General features: G+C 47.1%; 1 protein-coding gene across 5 annotated transcripts in view; it reads right to left on the reverse strand.

Moving 5' to 3' along the window:
• Positions 1-23,579, reverse strand: part of TMTC3 (transmembrane O-mannosyltransferase targeting cadherins 3) — a 263,792-nt gene that overhangs the window by 118,359 nt on the left and 121,854 nt on the right. For all 5 annotated transcript variants that reach the window (XM_063927659.1, XM_063927660.1, XM_063927661.1 and 2 more), the window contains 3 exons: positions 23,303-23,475; positions 22,124-22,376; positions 2,250-2,398 (listed from right to left, as the gene is read on the reverse strand). In XM_063927659.1, the coding sequence (XP_063783729.1) occupies positions 2,250-2,398; positions 22,124-22,376; positions 23,303-23,475 (575 nt within the window). The remainder of the gene's footprint in view (positions 1-2,249; positions 2,399-22,123; positions 22,377-23,302; positions 23,476-23,579) is intronic.

The raw sequence follows: 23,579 nt of genomic DNA on the forward strand, positions 1-23,579 counted from the left end.
GGCCTGAGCCTGAGCAGTGCACACAGATATGGTATGTGACTGAGTCACTGTGTATCGCTTTTTTCAGGCAGAGAACGGATTATAAATAAAACTGGTGGTCACTATCAGCAAAACTCTGCACTGTACTGAGTACTCCTAATGCTCCCCAAAATTAGTAAATCAAGTGTCTCTCTAATCTATTCTAAACGGAGAGGACGCCAGCCACGTCCTCTCCCTATCAATCTCAATGCACGTGTGAAAATGGCGGCGACGCGCGGCTCCTTATATAGAATCCGAGTCTCGCGATAGAATCCGAGCCTCGCGAGAATCCGACAGCGTCATGATGACGTACGGGCGCGCTCGGGTTAACCGAGCAAGGCGGGAAGATCCGAGTCGCTCGGACCCGTGAAAAAAAACATGAAGTTCTGGCGGGTTCGGATTCAGAGAAACCGAACCCGCTCATCTCTACTAATAACAAGCAGATAGGTTTGGTTTTAAACCAATGCCAACAACCTGCCAAGCCAAATCCAAAATGGAACGAGTCAATCACATCTCCCAAGCTACATCAATATATTTGCCTCAACATTATCCAATGCTATTTTACCCCAAGCCTCTTAATTTAGTGTCCAAGACTACTTTACAGTGCAATTCTATTTAAGATAAACATGCAGATATCAAGAATGCTTAGACAGTTCATAGCAGGGTGTCTTACTGTAATTTAGAGAAGCGTTTGCCATAAATACTTTTAATAAATCTATTAACAAATGAGGATTCTTTCTAGCCCACACTTGTTCTATTTCTCATTAAAGGGATTATCAGTGCTTCTGAGAATTAGTCTAGGAGGATACACTTGGTACAGTAGTTACAACTGCATAGGACATAACCAAGAAGCAGCCCTACTGCTTTTTTTGTTCTGATTTTTCAGAACTTTCAGAACAAGAGCCAACACCTATTTTTTGCAACCCCAAAGCTATCAGAAGAATGAAGCAATAAGTAGTAGATCCTAAATAGAGTGTGGAGATAAGCAATAAAATATGTCCTGTCTAGACGCACAACTGTTCACACATGACAGCTCAGATATTTCTCTTTATTGGTCTCCTTGCCTGCTTGGTGCTGCTGATCTTGTGATGGCTTATACATAAACTTTGATGAGGTTGATTAGGGAGACTCAATTACAGTTTGCATCTAAGAATACATACTAAGAAAGTCCTTCATTTATATAAAAGGACTATTTTAACAGCTTAAAAAACAGATTTATTTTTTTTTAGACTTGAATTCAGTTGTGAAAACTGGTCAAATAATAATGCTGTATTGAAACCGGAACTAACTCACTGACACGTTTACAGAAAATGTTTTCGTGGATTTATTGTATTACCGAAGCCTTTTTTATATCTGTGCGTGACAGAGTCTGAATCTGTATATGACACAGCGGTTCCATTGTGCTTTGTATCCAGATTCAGGGGTATATTTACTGAAGTGCGGGTTTATAGAAGTGGAGATGTTGTCCATGGAAACCCTTTCACTTCACTAAATCCACCCTTTAGTTAATACACCCCCCAGAGTCAGTGGCACACAGATATACAAGTATCACATAAATTAATCAGCACAGTCTTGTGCAGCAGTTTTGTTGCACTGCATTGTGATTTAGATGCAATTCGCGTGGAAGAGACTCTTGGAGTGACACTCTCACGCAACATGGCATATTAAGGTTAGGTGCATGGCAACATATTGGTAATTTAGATTGTAAAAAGTGGTGGAGAGAATCGCGCTTGTATGAAATGTATTAGAAACTAAAACAATTAATTAGAAAACCAGAAAATGGCAAACAATGACAGCACTATTCCGCAGCATTCACTTGGACCAGGGAGCAAAGTTCTGAAAAAAATCCAAATTAAATTAAATATACTTTCCCTGAGTTAAGTGTTTTAGTCTCAACACGTTCATAAAAAGGTACTTTCATGTGAGAAGCTGTAAGAATTACTAGTCATACAGGAACAATAGAACACACAGGTGTTTCTACTCCAGATAAAAAGTACAAATAATCTCAAGATATTTCAGCATTGGAAAAGCTATGAAACTGAATACAAGTTTAAGGGCAAATTTAAGAAACTACTAGCATATAAAATAATAAAGAAAAAACACATGTACATATATATAAAACTCTTCTGAAAGTTACTTTACAGGAAAGCACATCTAATATTTTACACAGATAGATTACAACACTGTACTTGCTGCAGTTTACAAAAACAGTACATCATGTACATTCCCACCTTTTGCTTGATAATTTCTTCCAGCCATGTGCAACGAACACGCAGAATCCCATACTTGGAACGTATAATACTCTCTCTGCAACCACAAACCCAACAGGGAAGAAAAGGTTTGACGCAGGTATAAAAGGCAACACCATCAGACACAGTCCCTGTGAAAAATTGAATGGTGACAAGAAAACAGTGAAACATAATATCAGTTGGTTGCTTAAACCAGACCCTCCATATAAAAGAAAGTTATTGAAAACAGGTACTCGCTGGTGATTTATAGGGTATGCCTGGATACCGATATGCTGAACAAGTGTGCTCAAAGCTACATACCAATTAAAATAAAACCATTTAAATACATTTACCATTATAAACGAGTATTATGTATCAGACATATATGAATATATCAGGTTTTGCTGAGTGGCGACTACAATTAAGGATATCAATTTTTATTAATGCTCTTAGCAATGTTTTTAGCATGTCTCCATATCTCACAGCAGATAGAGGCACATACCTAGCTTCGATTTGGCAGTCTCACTATATATAGTGGCTTGTGACAAATTTATATTAAATAATTATACATTTTTTCATAAAAATGCCCCAATGTAAAATATCAAAAATATAAAAGTATTCTAGACATGTTTAAGCATACCTAATTCGTGCTTTTTGAAGGTTACTAATATGGAGGGTAAAATGCCAAATTTACACTAGTATACTAGGCATCATTTATGCATCTATTTTAGAATAGATTTTATACACACTGCATATGTTGTGATGGTAATCGTAGTAAGAGTGATTTGCTCATGGATGAATGCATGGAGGAAACCAATGGCAGAAAATGAACTACATTTTCTGACAAAGTTAAAAATTTATTTTTTGGGTTCAAACAGGGCCGTTTCTTGGGGCTGGCGAGCAGTGCAATCGCACTGGGCGCCTGCCGCGGCACTAACTGTGGCTTCCTGCTTCCCCCTCCTATTTCTCCCCGAGTAACCTGCTCGGGGGGCAGAGTTTCACGGAATGACGCAGTTGCGTCACCCCGCGAAACTCCCCCCCCACCGAGCGGAGTACAGAGGGGGATCCAAGTTAGGAAGAGGGAAAGGCCGGCGCGAGGAGCGACTGGTGAGGCGGGCCGAAGAGCGGTAATCGCCTCTGTAAGTATTCTCTCTCTCTCTCTGTGTAAAATGGAGACACCTGCCGTAATGTGTGAAATGGGGACTCTTGCCTGCCGTAGTGTAGGGATTTAATGTATCAAGGGCATTGCGGTGTGTGGCATAATATGGTGCATCTGTTGGAGCAGGGTCAAAAACTGGATTGTGAGGTAGTCATTTCAGACGAGGCCACACCCATTTAGATGAGGCCACGCCCCCTTTACGGGTGCGCGCACAAGTTTTTTTTATATCTAGGTGTGGGGGGGGGGGGGGGGGGGGTACATTTTTTTATGTCATGGGGGGCGCATTTTTAAATCTCGCACTGGGAGCCAAATTGGCTAGAAACAGCCCTGGGTTCATATTATTGCATTATTTGCAAACAGGGGTGTATCTCCAATTGGCCAGGATGGCACTTCCAGGGGCGCGCCGCCCGGCAGTGCCACCCGCGCCAGGGGGTAGAATTACATAGTAGTTCTCACTGAGTACATCCCTTAGCAGTGCTCATTCCCTGCCGGACTCTCAGAAGCGTATTGCACTCTGACACTCTCTGTGACTACAGTCACAATGATGGTGAATATAGACGGGGAGCGGGGCACTTCCAGGTATGGGGAGGGGCGAGGCACCTCCTCTTCCTCATCCACTCCCCTTCTCATTGGTCCCACGCGGTCTGTCACTAAACACCAGCCAATACAATCAGCACCAGTCAGCAGTACAGTATGAGCATACAGTACCTGTACATTTTCTGCGGTACCACAGCTGCACTGCATGGTCTATCCTGGCAGTCTGGATCACAGCTTACAAAGTGCTCTGTATGGAGAGGTATCTAGACCAGTGACTGCCTGTCCAGCTGTGTTGAGACTACAAGTCCCAGCACACCTTGTCAGTTGGATTTGCTGGGACATGTATTGCAATCACACCTAGAGAGGGTTTTTTAACTGTATGTATGTGTGCATATATCCCCTCGGTGCCCCTGTCCACACCCTCCTTGTAATTCCCCCTTAGTGTCACTGCCCGCACCATCCCTGTAACTGCCGCCTCAGTGACCCTGCCCATACACTCCTGCAATTCCCTCTCAGTGTCCCTGCCCGCATCCTTCCCATAATTCCCCCTCAGTATCCCTGCTTACACCCTCCCCGTAATTCCCTCTCAGTGTCCCTTCCCGCACCCTAACCGTAATTCCCACTCAGTGTCCCTGCCTGCACACTCCTCGTAATTCCCCCTCAGTCTCCCTGCCCGCACCCTCCTCGTAATTCCTCCTCAGTGTCCCTGCTGGCATCCTCCCCGTAATTCCATCTCAGTGTCCCTGCCCGCACCCTCCTCGTAATTCCTCCTCAGCAGGGCTGTAACTAGGTGTGTGCCAGCGGTGCCTGGCACACAGCGCACATGCACTATGGGTGCAGTACCGCTGGTAACACCCGTAGTTCCGCAATGCAGTGTGAGCCTGCGGTAGTTTAAGCCCTGCCCCCACCCTCGGAAACATGAGCTTACAGTACAGCCAGACCACTCGCCCCCCCCCCCCCCCCCCCTCCACCAGAGGTTATAATGAGCCGCGGCAATACTGCCCGATCCCCTCCGCCGCCACCACCGAAGGTTAAAGTGAGCAGCGGGTTGCTGTAGTGCCCGATCCTCCCCTCACCTCACCTCGCACCCGCTCCTGCCAGAGTTACAATGCAGTGCATACAACGGCAACCCGGCAGTCTTGTCCTCCCCCTCATGCCTGGAGGTTACAGTGACGATCTTCTGCACTCCTGTAGACCTGTACTCCCAGGGGACATGCCAGCTGAAAATCTCTAGATCTACAACCACACACAGCGGCAGTGAGCTCCAGGACTGCACCGAAGCAGCACTTCTGCCCCAGCCTGTGCTTGTCAGTGAGCGGCCTGGTCTCCGGGCAACGGATTGACAGTGTCCCATGAGATCAGGATCATGCAGCAGCCACACAACTACAACTGGGTGAGCAGAACAGCAGCAAATGGTAGGGACTCTTCATGCCAGCCCTTAGAAAGGTGAGAGGAGTGCCTGGATCCTGATGCTGTGGAACCACAAGTCCCATCATGCCCTGATAGACATTACATGATAGAGCATGCTTGGACTTGTGGTTCCACCATAGCTGGAGAGCAGACATTGCCTACCTCTAAGTTCACATGATTTTTGTACAGGGCAGTAGCTAGGTGTGTGCCGAGTGTTCTCGGCCCACAGTACATAGGCACTGAGGACAGAGAACCGCAAGTAATGTGTAAAAGGGAGCTCTGCCTGCTGTAACGTGTAAAAGGGAGCTCTGCCTGCCGTAACGTGTAAAAGGGAGCTCTGCCTGACGTAATGTGTAATAGGGGCTCTACCTGGAGTAATGTGTAAAATGGGGCTCTACCTGGCGTAATGTGTGTAAGTGGCGTCATTTGATTAATGGAGGACACTGTGCAGCGTAACATGAATTGGTATTATTTTGTTGCCACACCCCTAACACATAAAGCCACACCCCTATAGTTTTGGCGCACACCTACAGCGCGCACTGGCGCTATTTTAAATATGGTGGGGGGGGGGGGGGGGCTGAGGCTGTTTCTTGCAAACAGTGCTAAAATTTCTAGTTACGGCACTGCTCCTCAGTGTCCCTGCCTGCACCTTCCCCATAATTCCATCTCAGTGTCCCTGCCCGCACCCTCCTCGTAATTCCTCCTCAGTGTCCCTTCCCGCACCCTCTCTGTAATTGCCCCTCAGTGTCCCTGACCTCAGCCACCCTGTAGCCCCTCCCTCTCATTTTCCCTACACAAACCCACCCTGTAATTCCCCCTTAGTGTCCCTGACCTCCGTCTTCCTATGACTCCCTGCTCAGTGTCCCTGCCCACACCCTCCTGTAATTCCACCTCAGTGTCCCTGACCTCAGCCTCTCTGTAACTCCCACCTCTGTGTCCCTGGGTGGGGGAGGTGGGGGGCGCCAGTTCCTTACTTTGCCAGGGGCGCTCAGACCCCTAGATACACCCCTGTTTGCAAACACTATAGTGTGGACTCATAGATGGTTACCACATGGGCATAAATTAAATCTGATTTATGATAAGCACGAGTCACAAAGACACATGTTGCAAACCAATTATTTCATGTGCAACAAATCCATTCAATGTTAGGCATCCATTAACCTAAATACTTTCTGCTCTCTAAGAAACAACTTCCCCGTCACAAGTCGGCAAGTCATCCCTCACAAAAAGACTTATGCTCACAAAAACTGCTGTGGAACTAAATATCCCAAGCATACCCTTCTGTCACAGCAAATCTGTGTCACAATGCTGGGAGTAAAAAGGGATGTGTAGTTCCACATCAGCTGGAGTGCCAAACTTTGCCTACCCCTGGCCTGAGAGACAAAGATAGAACCAGTGTCCGCATAGCGTTTGTACCTAGGGGTAGTGAGCTGAAATGCACGTAAAGAGACCCATTTGGGTGCCCAAACAGGTCTTTTCACGCTCGCGCCCATTACTTTAGTTGGGTTTATGTGCTTTACGCGCCGTAACCAGAGTGTAATGGGCGCAATCAGCGGGGGCATTTGAATATCGCGCCTTGATCTCCCGTCACTTTAGACGGAAGATCGGGAGTAAGATAACATTTGGATTCCACCCTCTGAGTGTTACATTATGCAACATGCCGTTATTCACTTGGCCTATCTTAGCCTGATTTGGTTGTTCACCATTCTACCCATCCAATCACAAAGGGCAGAATCATGTTTATGCATGAAACCATTGTTTTGGGCATACAAAACGATTTCCCACAAGATATGCCATGCCAACTGGCTTAGAACTCATCAGCCCCCGAATATTGAAGATCACACTTCTTCTTTACTTCAGATCCCAGTTCAGAATATCTAGATGCCACTAACCACAGAAACCTGTGTTATTTGGCACAGTAAGCATTTTGAACCCTGCATGCTGATTGAGTTTACAGTGAAGTCGCTAACAGTCTTTTGACATACAACTAGATTTCAACATTTTATTAGACACAAACATTTTGTGCAGACCTGTACAATAATTAACCTATCTAGAATCTTTTACAAACCATGGTCATACAGAGCTCCTTTTTCACAGTATCTCCTTGACGTTGCTGTACTAGGATTTTTTTTTTAGTCTTCCTTGGGACCAGCACTACACTTAGGGGTATATGCAATTCACGGCGAATCGCGGCAAATTATCGCCGTTTTTTAATTCGACAGGTGAATTCCGGCAGGTGGCTGCCGGAATTCACCATATTCAATGAAAAACGGATTCGACAGTCCCGCGGGCGAAAAACGGCCGATTTGCCGGATTTTGCAGCAAATTAAAAAAACGGGAAAAACCCGGAAAAAAATGGCGTGGGGTCCCCCCTCCAAAGCATAACCAGCCTCGGGCTCTTCGAGCTGGTCCTGGTTCTAAAAATGCGGGGGAAAAATTGACAGGGGATCCCCCGTATTTTTAAAACCAGCACCGGGCTCTGCGCCTGATGCTGGTGCAAAAAATACGGGGGACAAAAAGAGTAGGGGTCCCCCGTATTTTATACACCAGCATCGGGCTCCACTAGCTGGACAGATAATGCCACAGCCGGGGGTCACTTTTATACAGCGCCCTGCGGCCGTGGCATTAAATATCCAACTAGTCACCCCTGGCCGGGGTACCCTGGGGGAGTGGGGACCCCTTCAATCAAGGGGTCCCCCACCAGCCACCCAAGGGCCAGGGGTGAAGCCCGAGGCTGTCCCCCCCCATCCAAGGGCTGCGGATGGGAGGCTGATAGCCTTGAGTAAAATGACAGAATAATAAGATTTTACTTACCGATAAATCTATTTCTCGTAGTCCGTAGTGGATGCTGGGGACTCCGTCAGGACCATGGGGATTAGCGGCTCCGCAGGAGACAGGGCACAAAACTAAAGCTTTAGGATCAGGTGGTGTGTACTGGCTCCTCCCCCTATGACCCTCCTCCAAGCCTCAGTTAGGATACTGTGCCCGGACGAGCGTACACAATAAGGAAGGATATTGAATCCCGGGTAAGACTCATACCAGCCACACCAATCACACCGTATAACTTGTGATCTAAACCCAGTTAACAGTATGACAAACGTAGGAGCCTCTGAACAGACGGCTCACAACAATAACAACCCGATTTTTTTGTAACAATAACTATGTACAAGTATTGCAGACAATCCGCACTTGGGATGGGCGCCCAGCATCCACTACGGACTACGAGAAATAGATTTAGCGGTAAGTAAAATCTTATTTTCTCTGACGTCCTAAGTGGATGCTGGGGACTCCGTCAGGACCATGGGGATTATACCAAAGCTCCCAAACGGGCGGGAGAGTGCGGATGACTCTGCAGCACCGAGTGAGAGAACTCCAGGTCCTCCTCAGCCAGGGTGTGCCCCTGACCAAGTAGCAGCTCGGCAAAGTTGTAAAGCCGAGACCCCTCGGGCAGTCGCCCAAGATGAGCCCACCTTCCTTGTGGAATGGGCATTTATATATTTTGGCTGTGGCAGTCCTGCCACAGAATGTGCAAGCTGAATTGTACTACACATTCAACTAGCAATCGTCTGCTTAGAAGCAAGAGCACCCAGTTTTTTGGATGCATACAGGATAACAGCAAGTCAGTTTTCCTGACTCCAGCCGTCCTGGAAATCTATATTTTCAGGGCCCTGACAACATCTAGCAACTTGGAGTCCTCCAAGTCTCTAGTAGCCGCAGGTACCACAATAAGCTGGTTCAGATGAAACGCTGACACCACCTTAGGGAGAAACTGGGGACGAGTCCGCAGCTCTGCCCTGTCCGAATGGACAATCAGATATGGGCTTTTGTGAGACAAAGCCGCCAATTCTGACACTCGCCTGGCCGAGGCCAGGGCCAACACCATGGTCACTTTCCATGTGAGATATTTCAAATCCACAGATTTGAGCGGTTTAAACCAACGTGATTTGAGGAATCCCAGGACTACGTTGAGATCCCACAGTGCCACTGGAGGCACAAAAGGGGGTTGTATATGCAGTACTCCCTTGTCAAATTTCTGGACTTCAGGAACTGAAGCCAATTCTTTCTGGAAGAAAATCGACAGGGCCGAAATTTGAACCTTAATGGACCCCAATTTGAGGCCCATAGACACTCCTGTTTGCAGGAAATGCAGGAATCGACCGAGTTGAAATTTCTTCGTGGGGCCTTCCTGGCCTCACACCACGCAACATATTTTCGCCACATGTGGTGATAATGTTGTGCGGTCACCTCCTTCCTGGCTTTGACCAGGGTAGGAATGACCTCTTCCGGAATGCCTTTTTCCCTTAGGATCCGGCGTTCAACCGCCATGCCGTCAAACGCAGCCGCGGTAAGTCTTGGAACAGACATGGTACTTGCTGAAGCAAGTCCCTTCTTATCGGCAGAGGCCCTGAGTCCTCTGTGAGCATCTCTTGAAGTTCCGGGTACCAAGTCCTTCTTGGCCCATCCGGAGCCACGAGTATAGTTCTTACTCCTCTACGTCTTATAATTCTCAGTACCTTTGGTATGAGAAGCAGAGGAGGGAACACATACACCGACTGGTACACCCATGGTGTTACCAGAACGTCCACAGCTATTGCCTGAGGGTCTCTTGACCTGGCGCAATACCTGTCCAGTTTTTTGTTCAGGCGGGACGCCATCATGTCCACCTTTGGTCTTTCCCAACGGTGCACAATCATGTGGAAAAAACTTCTCGATGAAGTCCCCACTCTCCCGGGTGGAGGTCGTGCTGAGGAAGTCTGCTTCCCAGTTGTCCACTCCCGGAATGAAAACTGCTGACAGTGCTATCACATGATTTTCCGCCCAGCGAAGAATCCTTGCAGTTTCTGCCATTGTCCTCCTGCTTCTTGTGCCGCCCTGTCTGTTTACGTGGGCGACTGCCGTGATGTTGTCCCACTGGATCAATACCGGCTGACCTTGAAGCAGAGGTCTTGCTAAGCTTAGAGCATTGTAAATTGCTCTTAGCTCCAGTATATTTATGCGGAGAGAAGTCCCCAGACTTGATCACACTCCCTGGAAATTTTTTCCCTGTGTGACAGCTCCCCAGCCTTTCAAGCTGGAATCCATGGTCACCAGGACCCAGTCCTGAATGCATAACTGTGGCCCTTTAGTAGATGAGCACTCTGCAGCCACCACAGAAGAGACACCCTTGTCCTTGGAGACGGGGTTATCCGCTGATGCATCTGAAGATGCGATCCGGACCATTTGTCCAGCAGATCCCACTGAAAAGTTCTTGCGTGAAATCTGCCGAATGGAATCGCTTCGTAAGAAGCCACCATTTTTCCCAGGACCTTTGTGCAATGATGCACTGACACTTTTCCTGGTTTTTGGAGGTTCCTGACTAGCTCGGATAACTCCCTGGCTTTCTCCTCCGGGAGAAACACCTTTTTCTGGACTGTGTCCAGAATCATCCCTAGGGACAGCAGACGTGTCGTCGGAGACAGCTGCGATTTTGGAATATTTAGAATCCACCCGTGCTGTCGTAGAACTACTTGAGATAGTGCTACTCAGACCTCCAACTGTTCTCTGGACCTTGCCCTTATCAGGAGATCGTCCAAGTAAGGGATAATTAAGACGCCTTTTCTTTGAAGAAGAATCATCATTTCGGCCATTACCTTGGTAAAGACCCGGGGTGCCGTGGATAATCCAAACGGCAGCGTCTGAAACTGATAGTGACAGTTTTGTACCACGAACCTGAGGTACCCTTTGTGAGAAGGGCAAATTTGGACATGGAGGTAAGCATCCTTGATGTCCAGGGACACCATATAGTCCCCTTCTTCCTGGTTCGCTATCACTGCTCTGAGTGACTCCATTTAGAATAGGTCTCACCTAGCCGTCTGGCTTCAGTACCACAATATAGTGTGGAATAATACCCCTTTACTTGTTGTAGGAGGGGTACTTTGATTATCACCTGCTGGGAATACAGCTTGTGAATTGTTTCCAATACTGCCTCCCTGTCGGAGGTAGACGTTGGTAAAGCAAACTTCAGGAACCTGCGAGGGGGAGACGTCTCGAATTTCCAATCTGTACCCCTGGGATACTACTTGTAGGATCCAGGGGTCCACTTGCGAGTGAGCCCACTGCGTGCTGAAACTCTTGAGACGACCCCCCACCGCACCTGTTTGTACGGCCCCAGCGTCATGCTGAGGACTTGGCAGAAGCGGTGGAAGGCTTCTGTTCCTGGGAATGGGCTGCCTGCTGCAGTCTTCTTCCCTTACCTCTATCCCTGGGCAGATATTATGGGGACGAAAGGACTGAGGCTGAAAAGACTATGTCTTTTTCTGCTGAGATGTGACTTGGGGTAAAAAAAAAAAAAAAAAAAAAAAAGGTGGATTTTCTAGCTGTTGCCGTGGCCACCAGGTCCGATGGACCGACCCCAAATAACTCCTCCCCTTTATACGGCAATACTTCCATGTGCCGTTTGGAATCTGCATCACCTGACCACTGTCGTGTCCATAAACATCGTCTGGCAGATATGGACATCGCATTTACTCTTGATGCCAGAGTTTCGCATATATAGAAATGCATCTTTTAAATGCTCTATAGTCAATAAAATACTGTCCCTGTCAAGGGTATCAATATTTCCAGTCAGGGAATCCGACCAAGCCACCCCAGCGCTGCCCATCCAGGCTGAGGCGATCGCTGGTCGCAGTATAACACCAGTATGTGTGTATATACTTTTTAGGATATTTTCCAACCTCCTATCAGTTGGCTCCTTGAGGGCGTCCGTATCTGGAGACGGTAACGCCACTTGTTTTTATAAGCGTGTGAGCGCCTTATCCACCCTAAGGTGTGTTTCCCAACGCGCCATAACTTCTGGCGGGAAAGGGTATACCGCCAATAATTTTCTATCGGGGGAAACCCACGCATCATCACACACTTCATTTAATTTATCTGATTCAGGAAAAACCACATGTAGTTTTTTCACACTCCACATAATACCCTTTTTTGTGGTACTTGTAGTATCAGAAATATGTAACATCTCCTTCATTGCCCTTAACAAGTAACGTGTGGCCCTAAAGGAAAATACGTTTGTTTCTTCACCGTCGACACTGGAGTCAGTGTCCGTGTCTGTGTCGACCGACTGAGGTAAAAGGACGTTTTAACGCCCCTGACGGTGATTTAGACGCCTGGACAGGTACTAATTGGTTTGCCGGCCGTCTCATGTCGTCAACCGACCTTGCAGCGTGTTGACATTATCACGTAATTCCTTAAATAAGCCATCCATTCCGGTGTCGACTCCCTAGAGAGTGACATCACCATTACCGGCAATTGCTCCGCCTCCTCACCAACATCGTCCTCATACATGTCGACACACACGTACCGACACACAGCACACACACAGGGAATGCTCTGATAGAGGACAGGACCCCACTAGCCCTTTGGGGAGACAGAGGGAGAGTTTGCCAGCACACACCAAAAACGCTATAATTATACAGGGACAACCTTTATATAAGTGTTTTTCCCTTATAGCATTTTAATATATATAGTCATATCGCCAAATAAGTGCCCCCCCTCTCTGTTTTAACCCTGTTTCTGTAGTGCAGTGCAGGGGAGAGCCTGGGAGCCTTCCCACCAGCATTTCTGTGAGGGAAAATGGCGCTGTGTGCTGAGGAGAATAGGCCCCGCCCCCTTTTCGGCGGGCTTCTTCTCCCGTTTTTCTGAGACCTGGCAGGGGTTAAATACATCCATATAGCCTCCAGGGGCTATATGTGATGTATTTTTAGCCAGAATAAGGTATTATACATTGCTGCCCAGGGCGCCCCCAGCAACGCCCTGCACCCTCCGTGACCGTTGGTGTGAAGTGTGTGACAACAATGGCGCACAGCTGCAGTGCTGTGCGCTACCTTCATGAAGACTGAAAAGCCTTCTGCCGCCGGTTTCTGGACCTTCAATCTTCAGCATCTGCAAGGGGGGTCGGCGGCGCGGCTCCGGGACGAACCCCAGGGTGAGACCTGTGTTCCGACTCCCTCTGGAGCTAATGGTGTCCAGTAGCCTAGGAAGCCAATCCATCCTGCACGCAGGTGAGTTGAACTTCTCTCCCCTAAGTCCCTCGATGCAGTGAGCCTGTTGCCAGCAGGACTCACTGAAAATAAGAAACCTAAAAACTTTTTCTAAGCAGCTCCTTAAGAGAGCCACCTAGATTGCGCCCTGCTCGGACGGGCACAAAAACCTAACTGGGGCTTGGAGGAGGGTCATAGGGGGAGGAGCCAGTACACACCACCTGATCCTAAAGCTTTAGTTTTGTGCCCCGTCTCCTGCGGAGCCGCTAATCCCCATGGTCCTGACGGAGTCCCCAGCATCCACTTAGGACGTCAGAGAAATTGTTTTTTCCAGCAGTACTACAAGTCCCAGCAAGCCTACCCCCGCAAGCTGGTACTTGGAGAACCACAAGTACCAGCATGCGGGAGAAAAACGGGCCCGCTGGTACCTGTAGTACTACTGGAAAACAAATACCCAAATAAAAACAGGAGACACACACCTTGACAAGTACAACTTTATTACACACTGCCGACACACACACATACTTACCTATGTTGACACGCCGACTGCCACAGTCTCCGACGATCCGAGGTACCTGTGAAAAAAATGAGACTCACCTCAATCCAGTGTCCGGGAGATAATCCACGTACTTGTTAAAAAAAAAAAACACGAACACCCGTACCATGCCAGACTGAAAGGGGTCCCATGTTTACAAATCAGACCCCTTTCCCCGAATGCCGGGACACCACGTGACTCCTGTCACTGAGGTCCCTTCAGCCAATCAGGAAGTGCTACTTCCGTGGCGCTCACCTGATTGGCTGTGCGCGTGTGACCTCAGACAGCGCATCGCAAAGCCTCTCCCATTACTTTCAATGGTGGGAACTTTGCCGTCAGCGGTGGGGTTACCCGCGGTCAGCCGCTGACCGGCGGGTGACCCCATCGCTAGCCGCAAAGTTCCCACCATTGAATATAATGGAGAGGCTTTGCGATGCGCTGTCAGCTCAGACGCGCACAGAGCCAATCAGCAGAGTGCAAGGACGTTGCGCTCGCTAATTGGCTTACGAGACCTTTCAGTGACAGCTGTCACGGGGGGCTCTCTCTGCATTCGTGGAAAGGGGTCCCATGTGTCAACATGGGACCCCTTTCAGTCCGTGTGGTACGGGTGTCCGGTTTGTTTTTTTGACAAGTTCGTGGATTTACCTCTGGACCATGGATGAGGTGAGTGTATTTATCTTTTCTTTTCAGGTACCCCTGGATTCTACTTGGAGAAGAGGACCGATGTCGGCGTGTGAACATAGGTAAGTATGTGTGTGTCGACGTATGAAATAAAGTTTTACTTTCACGGTGTCGGTCTCCTGTTTTTATTTGGGTATTTTTTTTCCAGTAGAACTACAGGTACCAGCGGGCCCATTTTTCTCCCGCATGCTGGTACTTGTGGTTCTCCAAGTACCAGCTTGCGGGGGAGGCTTGCTGGGACTTGTAGTACTACTGGAAAAAACAATATTTTGTCATTTTTCTCAAGGCTATCAGCCTCCCATCCGCAGCCCTTGGATGGGGGGGGGGGGGGGGGGGACGACAGCCTCGGGCTTCATTCACCCCTGGCCCTTGGGTGGCTGGGGGGGGGGACGGACTCCTTGATTGAAGGGGTCCCCACTCCCCCAGGGTACCCCGGCCAGGGGTGACTATTTGGATATTTAATGCCACGGCCGCAGGGCGCTGTATAAAAGTGACCCCCGGCTGTGGCATTATCTGTCCAGCTAGTGGAGCCCGATGCTGGTGTATAAAATACGGGGGACCCCTACTCTTTTTGTCCCCCGTATTTTTTGCACCAGCATCAGGCGCAGAGCCCGGTGCTGGTTTTAAAAATACGGGGGAACCCCTGTCAATTTTTCCCCCGCATTTTTAGAACCAGGACCAGCTCGAAGAGCCCGAGGCTGATTATGCTTTGGAGGGGGGACCCCACGCCATTTTTTTCAGGGATTTTACCATTCCATCCAAAAAAAAAAAAAAAAAATATTATTTTTAAAAATATATTAATAATACTTGTGCCTCCAAAAAAGACAAACCAAGTACCTAATCCCTTCTAATATAAATAGATATATTACCAAGAAAAAAAAACACAAAAAAAAACATGTTTTAAATTTTTTTTAATTAGTTTCACCCTCCAAAGCGTGGCGGATTGAAAATGACGAATTTACTGTCTAAAAGCACTGTTGTCGAATTTCCAAACTTCCATTGAAAAGACTTTGGTCGAATTGCAGCATGTGTATCATTGCAAAAAAGTCGAATTTCAAAAAGTCGAATTTTGAAAGTCCGTTTTTTTGTCGGAAAGTACTGAATTGCATTGTCGATTTTTTTTTTTTTGGCGAAAAATTCCCGAAATTCGACAATTTCGGGAATTCGACCGCAATTGCATATACCCCTTAGTCTCTGCAATACCAGATTCCCAAAATCTAAGAAAAACACCAAGTATAAAATAAGATTTTAAACCTACCGGTAAATCTTTTTCTCCTAGTCCGTAGAGGATGCTGGGGACTCCGTAAGGACCATGGGGATAGACGGGCTTCGCAGGAGACATGGGCACTAAAGAACTTTAGATATGGGTGTGCACTGGCTCCTCCCTCTATGCCCCTCCTCCAGACCTCAGTTAGAGAAACTGTGCCCAGAGGAGATGGACAGTACGAGGAAAGGATTTTTGTTAATCTAAGGGCAAGATTCATACCAGCCCACACCATCCACACCGTATAACATGGAATATACGAATCAGTTAACAGCATGAAACCAAACAGCATCAGTCCGAGACTGATCAAAACTGTAACATAACCCTTAAGTAAGCAAAAACTATATACAAGTCTTGCAGATGTAGTCCGCCCTGGGACGGGCGCCCAGCATCCTCTACGGACTCGGAGAAAAAGATTTACCGGTAGGTTTAAAATCTTATTTTCTCTTACGACCTAGAGGATGCTGGGGACTCCGTAAGGACCATGGGGATCAAACCAAAGCTCCAAAACGGGCGGGATAGTGCGGATGACTCTGCAGCACCGATTGAGCAAACATGAGATCCTCATCAACCAGGGTATCAAACTTGTAGAACTTCGCAAAGGTGTTTGAACTCGACCAAGTTGCAGCTCGGCACAGCTGTAAAGCCGAGACACCTCGGGCAGCCGCCCAAGAAGAGCCCACCTTCCTAGTGGAATGGGCCTTTACAGAATTTGGTAACGGCAATCCAGCCGTAGAATGAGCCTGTTGAATCATGTTACAAATCCAGCGAGCAAAAGTCTGCTTCGAAGCAGGAGCGCCAACCTTGTCGGCTGCATACAGGACAAACAGTGCCTCTGTTTTCCTAACCGGGGCCGTTCTGGCCACATAAATTTTCAATGCCCGGACCACATCAAGGGACTCGGAATCCTCCAAGTCCCGTGTAGCCACAGGTACTACAATAGGTTGGTTCATATGAAAAGAAGAAACCACCTTGGGCAAAAATTGAGGACGAGTCCGCAACTCTGCTCTATTCACATGGAAAATCAGATATGGGCTTTTATGAGATAAAGCCGCCAACTCCGACACTCGCCTTGCCGATGCCAAGGCCAACAACATGACCACTTTCCAAGTGAGATATAGTTACACCGTTTTAAGTGGTTCAAACCAGTGAGACTTAAGGAACCGCAACACCACGTTAAGGTCCCAGGGTGCCACTGGAGGTACAAAAGGAGGCTGGATATGCAGCACTCCCTTCACAAAAGTCTGGACTTCTGGGAGAGAAGCCAATTCCTTCTGAAAGAAAATGGATAGGGCCGAAATCTGAACCTTAATGGAGCCTAACTTTAGGCCCAAATTCACTCCCGTTTGTAGGAAGTGAAGGAAACGGCCCAAATGGAATTCTTCCGGAGGAGCATTCCTGGACTCACACCAAGATATGTACTTTCTCCATATACGGTGATAATGTTTCACGGTCACGTCTTTCCTAGCCTTTATCAGAGTAGGAATGACTTCATCCGGAATGCCCTTTTCCGCTAGGATCCGGCGTTCAACCGCCATGCCGTCAAACGTAGCCGCGGTAAGTCTTGGAACAGACAGGGCCCCTGTTGTAACAGGTCCTCTCTGGGAGGAAGAGGCCATGGATCTTCTGTGAGCATTTCCTGCAGATCCGGATACCAGGCCCTTCGCGGCCAATCTGGAACAATGAGAATGGTCTGTACTCCTCTTCGTCTTATGATTCTCAATATCTTTGAGATGAGTGGAAGAGGAGGGAACACATAGACCGACTGAAACACCCATGGTGTCACGAGGGCGTCCACCGCTACTGCCTGAGGGTCCCTCGACCTGGCGCTATACATCGGTAGTTTATGTTGAGGCGTGACGCCATCATGTCTATCTGAGGCAGTCCCCACCGACTTGCAATCTCTGCGAAGACTTCCTGATGAAGTCCCCACTCTCCTGGATGTAGATCGTGTCTGCTGAGGAAGTCTGCTTCCCAGTTGTCTACTCCCGGAATGAAGACAGCTGTCAGGGTGCTTACATGATTTTCCGCCCAGCGAAGAATCCTGGTGGCTTACGCCATTGCCACTCTGCTCTTTGTTCCGCCTTGGCGGTTTACATGCGCCACATTGGTGATGTTGTCTGACTGGATCAGAACCGGAAGGTCACGAAGCAAATTTTTCGCTTGTCGAAGGGCTTTGTATATGGCCCTCAACTCCAGTACGTTGATGTGAAGACAAGCCTCCTGGCTTGACCAGAGACCCTGGAAGTTTCTTCCCTGTGTGACTGCACCCCAACCTCTGAGGCTCGCGTCCGTGGTTACCAGAACCAGTCCTGAACGCCGAACCTGCGACCCTCCAGAAGATGAGCACTCTGCAGGCACCACAGGAGAGATACCCTGGCCCTGGGGGACAGGGTGATCATCCGATAAATCTGTAGATGTGACCCGGACCACTTGTCCAGAAGGTCCCATTGAAACGTTCTCGCATGGAACCTGCCGAATGGAATGGCCTCGTAAGTCGCCACCATCTTTCCCAGAACTTGAGTGCAGTGATGAACAGACACCCTCGTTGGCTTCAATAGGTCCCTGACCAAAGACATGAGTTCTTGGGCCTTTTCCCATCGGAAGATAAACCTTTTTCTGGTCTGTATCCAGAAACATGCCTAGGAAGGGCAAACGAGTCGTTGGAATCAACTGTGACTTCGGGATATTGAGAATCCAGCCGTGCTGTCGCAACACCCTCAGGGAGAGTGATACGCTGTTCAGCAGCTGTTCTCTCGATCTCGCTTTTATTAGGAGATCGTCCAAGTTCCGGATAATTGTGACACCCTGCTTGCGCAGGAGCACCATCATTTCCGCCATTACCTTGGTGAAAATCCTCGGGGCCGTGGAAAGCCTAAACGGCAACGTCTGAAATTGGTAATGACAATCCTGTACGGCAAACCTCAGGAACGCCTGATGAGGCGGATATATGGGGACATGAAGGTATGCATCCTTTATGTCCAGGGACACCATATAATCCCCCCCTTCCAGGCTGGCGATGACCGCTCTGAGCGACTCCATCTTGAACTTGAACCTTTTTAAGTATAGGTTTAAGGATTTTAAATTCAAAATGGGCCTGACCGAACAGTCCGGTTTCGGGACTACAAACAGGGTTGAGTAACACCCCATCCCCTGCTGCAGCAGGGGGACTTTGACCACAACTTGTTGAAGACACAATTTTTGAATAGCCTTTAACACTATCTCCCTATCTGGGGGAGAAGCCGGCAGGGCCAATTTGAAAAACTGGCGAGGAGGCACCTCTTCGAATTCCAGCTTGTAACCCTGGGAAACAATTTCTATTGCCCAGGGATCCACCTGTGATTGAAACCAGACGTGGCTGAAAAGTCGAAGACGTGCCCCCACTGGGGCGGACTCCCTCAGCGGAGCCCCAGCGTCATGCGGTGGATTTTGTAGAGGCCGGGGAGGACTTCTGCTCCTGGGAACTAGCTGTGGTTGGCAGCTTTTTCCCCTTGCCCTTACCTCTGGCAAGAAAGGAAGATCCCCGCACTCTTGGGTTTATGCGACCGAAAGAACTGCATCTGGTAATGTGGCGTTTTCTTAGGCTGTGAGGAAACATAAGGCAAAAAAGTTGATATACCTGCCGTAGCCGTGGAAACTAGGTCCGTGAGACCTTCCCCAAATAATTCTTCACCCTTGTAAGGTAAAACCTCCATATGCCTCTTCGAGTCGGCATCGTCCGTCCACTGTTGGGTCCACAGGGCTCGCCTAACCGAAATCGCCATAGCTTTGGCTCTGGAACCCAGTAGGCCAATGTCTCTTTGAGCATCTCTCATATATAGGACCGCATCTTTAATATGACCTAGGGTCAATAAAATGGTTTCCTTATCCAGCGAATCTATATCAGCCGATAAGGTATCTGTCCACGCCGCTACGGCGCTACAAACCCAAGCCGACGCTATCGCCGGTCTGAGTAAGGTGCCAGTATGTGTGTAAATAGACTTCAAGGTAGTCTTCTGCCTGCGATCAGCAGGATCCTTGAGGGTTGCCGTATCTTGAGATGGCAGCGCTACCTTTTTGGATAAGCGTGTCAACGCTTTGTCCACCCTTGGGGAGGATTCCCACCGTATCCTGTCCTTAGCCGGGAAAGGATACGCCATAAGAATCCTTTTGGGAATCTGCAGTTTTTTATCTGGAGATTCCCAAGCCTTTTCAAATAATTCGTTCAGCTCATGAGATGGAGGAAAGGTTACCTCAGGTTTCTTTTCTTTAAACATGTGGACCCTTGTGTCAGGGACAGAGGGTTCATCCGTGATATGCAACACCTCTTTTATAGCAATAATCATATAATGAATACTTTTAGCCAATTTAGGCTGCAACTTTGCATCATCGTAGTCGACACTGGAATCAGAATCCGTGTCGGTATCAGTGTCTACTATTTGGGATAGTGGGCGCATTTGAGACCCAGAAGGTCCCTGTGACATAGTGAAAGGCAGGGCTAAACTTGTACAGTCCCTGGACTCCGCTTTGTCCAACCTCTTATGCAATAAATTCACATTTGCATTTAACACATTCCACATATCCAACCAGTCCGGTGTCGGCGTTGCCACCGGAGACACCACACTCATTTGCTCCACCTCCTCCCTAGAAGAGCCTTCCGCTTCAGACATGCCGACACACGCGTACCGACACACCACACACACAGGGAATTCTCTATCTGGAGACAGTTCCCCCACAAGGCCCTTTGGAGAGACAAAGAGAGAGTATGCCAGCACACACCCAGCGCCAATGACCCAGGGAAATAAATTACCCAGATAGCGCTTTTTTCAATTTTATATATATATATATATATATACACATATATATATATATATATATATAAAACACTGCGCCAAATTATGTGCCCCCCTCCCCCCCCTTCTTTCAAACCCTCTGTCACAGTGTTCAGCAGGGGAGAGTCCAGGGAGCCAGCTTCTCAGCGTGTGCTGTGGAGAAAATGGCGCTGGTGAGTGCTGAGGATCAAGCCCCGCCCCCTCAGCGGCAGGCTTCGGTCCCGCTTGATTGCTTTGAAAAACTGGCAGGGGCTCTCATATATACCGAGCAAAGCATATATATATATATATATATATATATATATATATATATATATATATATACATACACACACATATATATATATATATATATATATATATATACACATATATATATATATATATATATATATATATACATATATATACATATACATATATATATATATATATATATATATATATATATATATATATATATATATATACACATACATACTCTAATATGCCAGAGAAGAGGTTCAATTTCTGCCCAGGGCCCCCCCCTGCACCCTTACTGTGCCTGTCGTGTGTGTGCTGTGTGGGAGCAATGGCGCGTTACCTCAGTGAAGATCCGAAGTCTTCTGCCGCCTTTGAAGTCTTCTTTCTTCTTATACTCACCCGGCTTCTATCTTTCGGCTCTGTGAGGAGGACGGCGGCACGGCTCTGGGTTGAACTGCAAGGAGAGACCTGCGTTCCGACTCCCTCTGGAGCTAATGGTGTCCAATAGCCTAAGAAGCAGAGCCTAGCATTTAAAGTAGGTCTGCTTCTCTCCCCTCAGTCGCACGATGCAGGGAGCCTGTTGCCAGCAGGCTCCCTGAAAATAAAAAACCTAACAAAATACTTTCTTTCAGGGAAACTGAGGAGAGCTCCCTGTAATGCACCCAGTCTCCTCTGGGCACAGTATCAAACTGAGGTCTGGAGGAGGGGCATAGAGGGAGGAGCCAGTGCACACCCATATCTAAAGTTCTTTTTAGTGCCCATGTCTCCTGCGGAGCCAGTCTATCCCTATGGTCCTTACGGAGTCCCCAGCATCCTCTAGCACGTAAGAGAAAATTTTGACTACTTAATTCCTAAAAATGTATTCGGCAAATAATTTTCAACTCTGTGTGCCTCATTACGTGCAGCCATGCATCAAAATTTGTCATCCTGTAGTTAGTCCTTTAGAGATCCATGTAAGAATTGCCTTATGTGCCACTGCTGTGCTGTGCTACCCAGGGAATTACATTTTCTGTACAGTAAAAACCTACAGTAGAAGGCATTCACAAGAGATCTATTCCTTCCAAACAGAAAAAAAACCATTACGATAATGCTCATTTTATTGTGAAGTGTTTCCTAACACACCTTTCTGAAAGAAGAAGATATCTAGCAATTACTGCTTCAGAACCATATTTTTTACAATATTCATATTAGACTCAAATTAAACGGTAAAGCAACTTACCATAAGCACAGTTTTAGATGAATCACCTGAATATCGGATACTGAATGTCACCAAATAACCAAGAAGACAAAAAAACACCAATGTAGCCAAATTCCTGATATCCAGGAAACTTTCAACCAAAGGAATAGTTCCCATTGTCCAATCACAGCAAAGTTCAGATGGATTTAGGAGAAGCCAGGCATTCACAGGGAGCAGGTAATTAAAGGTCAATTGTCTTGCAGGTGTTGAACTGACCGCAGCAGGGTTATCAAACCTAGCCGAAAGATAAACATCAGACATCACATATATCATAACAGCAGTACAAATGTAATTGCTATTTACTTGTAGGAGTATACTTCTGTTAAGTCTGTTATTGTATTTAAAAGGGAAAAAAAAGAGAAAATACACAAAATAGCTAGATGAATAAAACTGCTAAATTATGAAAAAGCTATGTTTCTATAACAGAATGATCTCTTAAATTGCACTGGGTAAGAAAAAATTATGCATGGACCCACTGAAACCTACCGTATGTTATGGGTTGACCAACAGAAACCTAGGGCGGTATTCAAGTGTTATATTATGCCCGATCTCCCGTCTAAAGCGACGGGAGACAACGAGGAGTTATTCAATTGATCCCAGTTGCACATTGTGCCCATAGAAGTCAAGTTTAGCAGCATAAAGCGGCTAAACCTGGCTAATCTAATGGGCGCGATAGCGTAAAGTCCAGTTTGGACACCCAAACGGATCACTTTTTGTGCATTTCAGCTCATCACACCCAGGGATAGTGAGTGGAAATGATAATATTGCTCCAGTCTAAAATAGCTGCCGGCAGGAGTGAACAAGTGAGGAAGGAAACAATCGAATACTGCCCCTAGTGTTGAGGTTTCAATATACTGTAGTTAGGAAGTAAAAACTTTCAGTTAACAAAAAAAAAAAAAAAAACAGAATCTTTATTAAGTTATGCACACTGTTGTTTCCTTTAGGATTTTATTTATTTTTGGGGTTTATATTTAAAAAATGTGTTTACGCAAAACAGAAGATGCGCTAATTGATACAAAACACAGTATATGTTTGCAATAAATGCCAGGCTGTTTATAGGGGGTGAAGTTCCTTATGTATAACATGTTTACATCGAAATTATTATTTATGTGAAGTTGATAGATCGTTGACAAATATCACCAATTAGGAAAGTAATCTCACCTGGTAAAGACTGGAAGCTGAGACTGGATGACTTGCACACGGACCACAACAAGCAGCAATGTGCTGAACATCAAAACAACAAGTTTAAGCAGTGTTTGAAGCAGGGAGTATGGTATGCTACCTTTACCTAGCAGTATCTGTACAGAGGTGTCCCACAGCACGGGTAATGTGTACTGAAATCCAAGAGAGACAAAACAAGAAACATTCAATGGCTTCAGCAATTCTATAAACTCATAAAATGCTATATACACACATAAGAGTACTTATGAATTATATG

The sequence above is a fragment of the Pseudophryne corroboree genome, chromosome 6 (genome assembly GCF_028390025.1).
Source record: "Pseudophryne corroboree isolate aPseCor3 chromosome 6, aPseCor3.hap2, whole genome shotgun sequence".
Classification (NCBI taxonomy): domain Eukaryota; kingdom Metazoa; phylum Chordata; class Amphibia; order Anura; family Myobatrachidae; genus Pseudophryne; species Pseudophryne corroboree.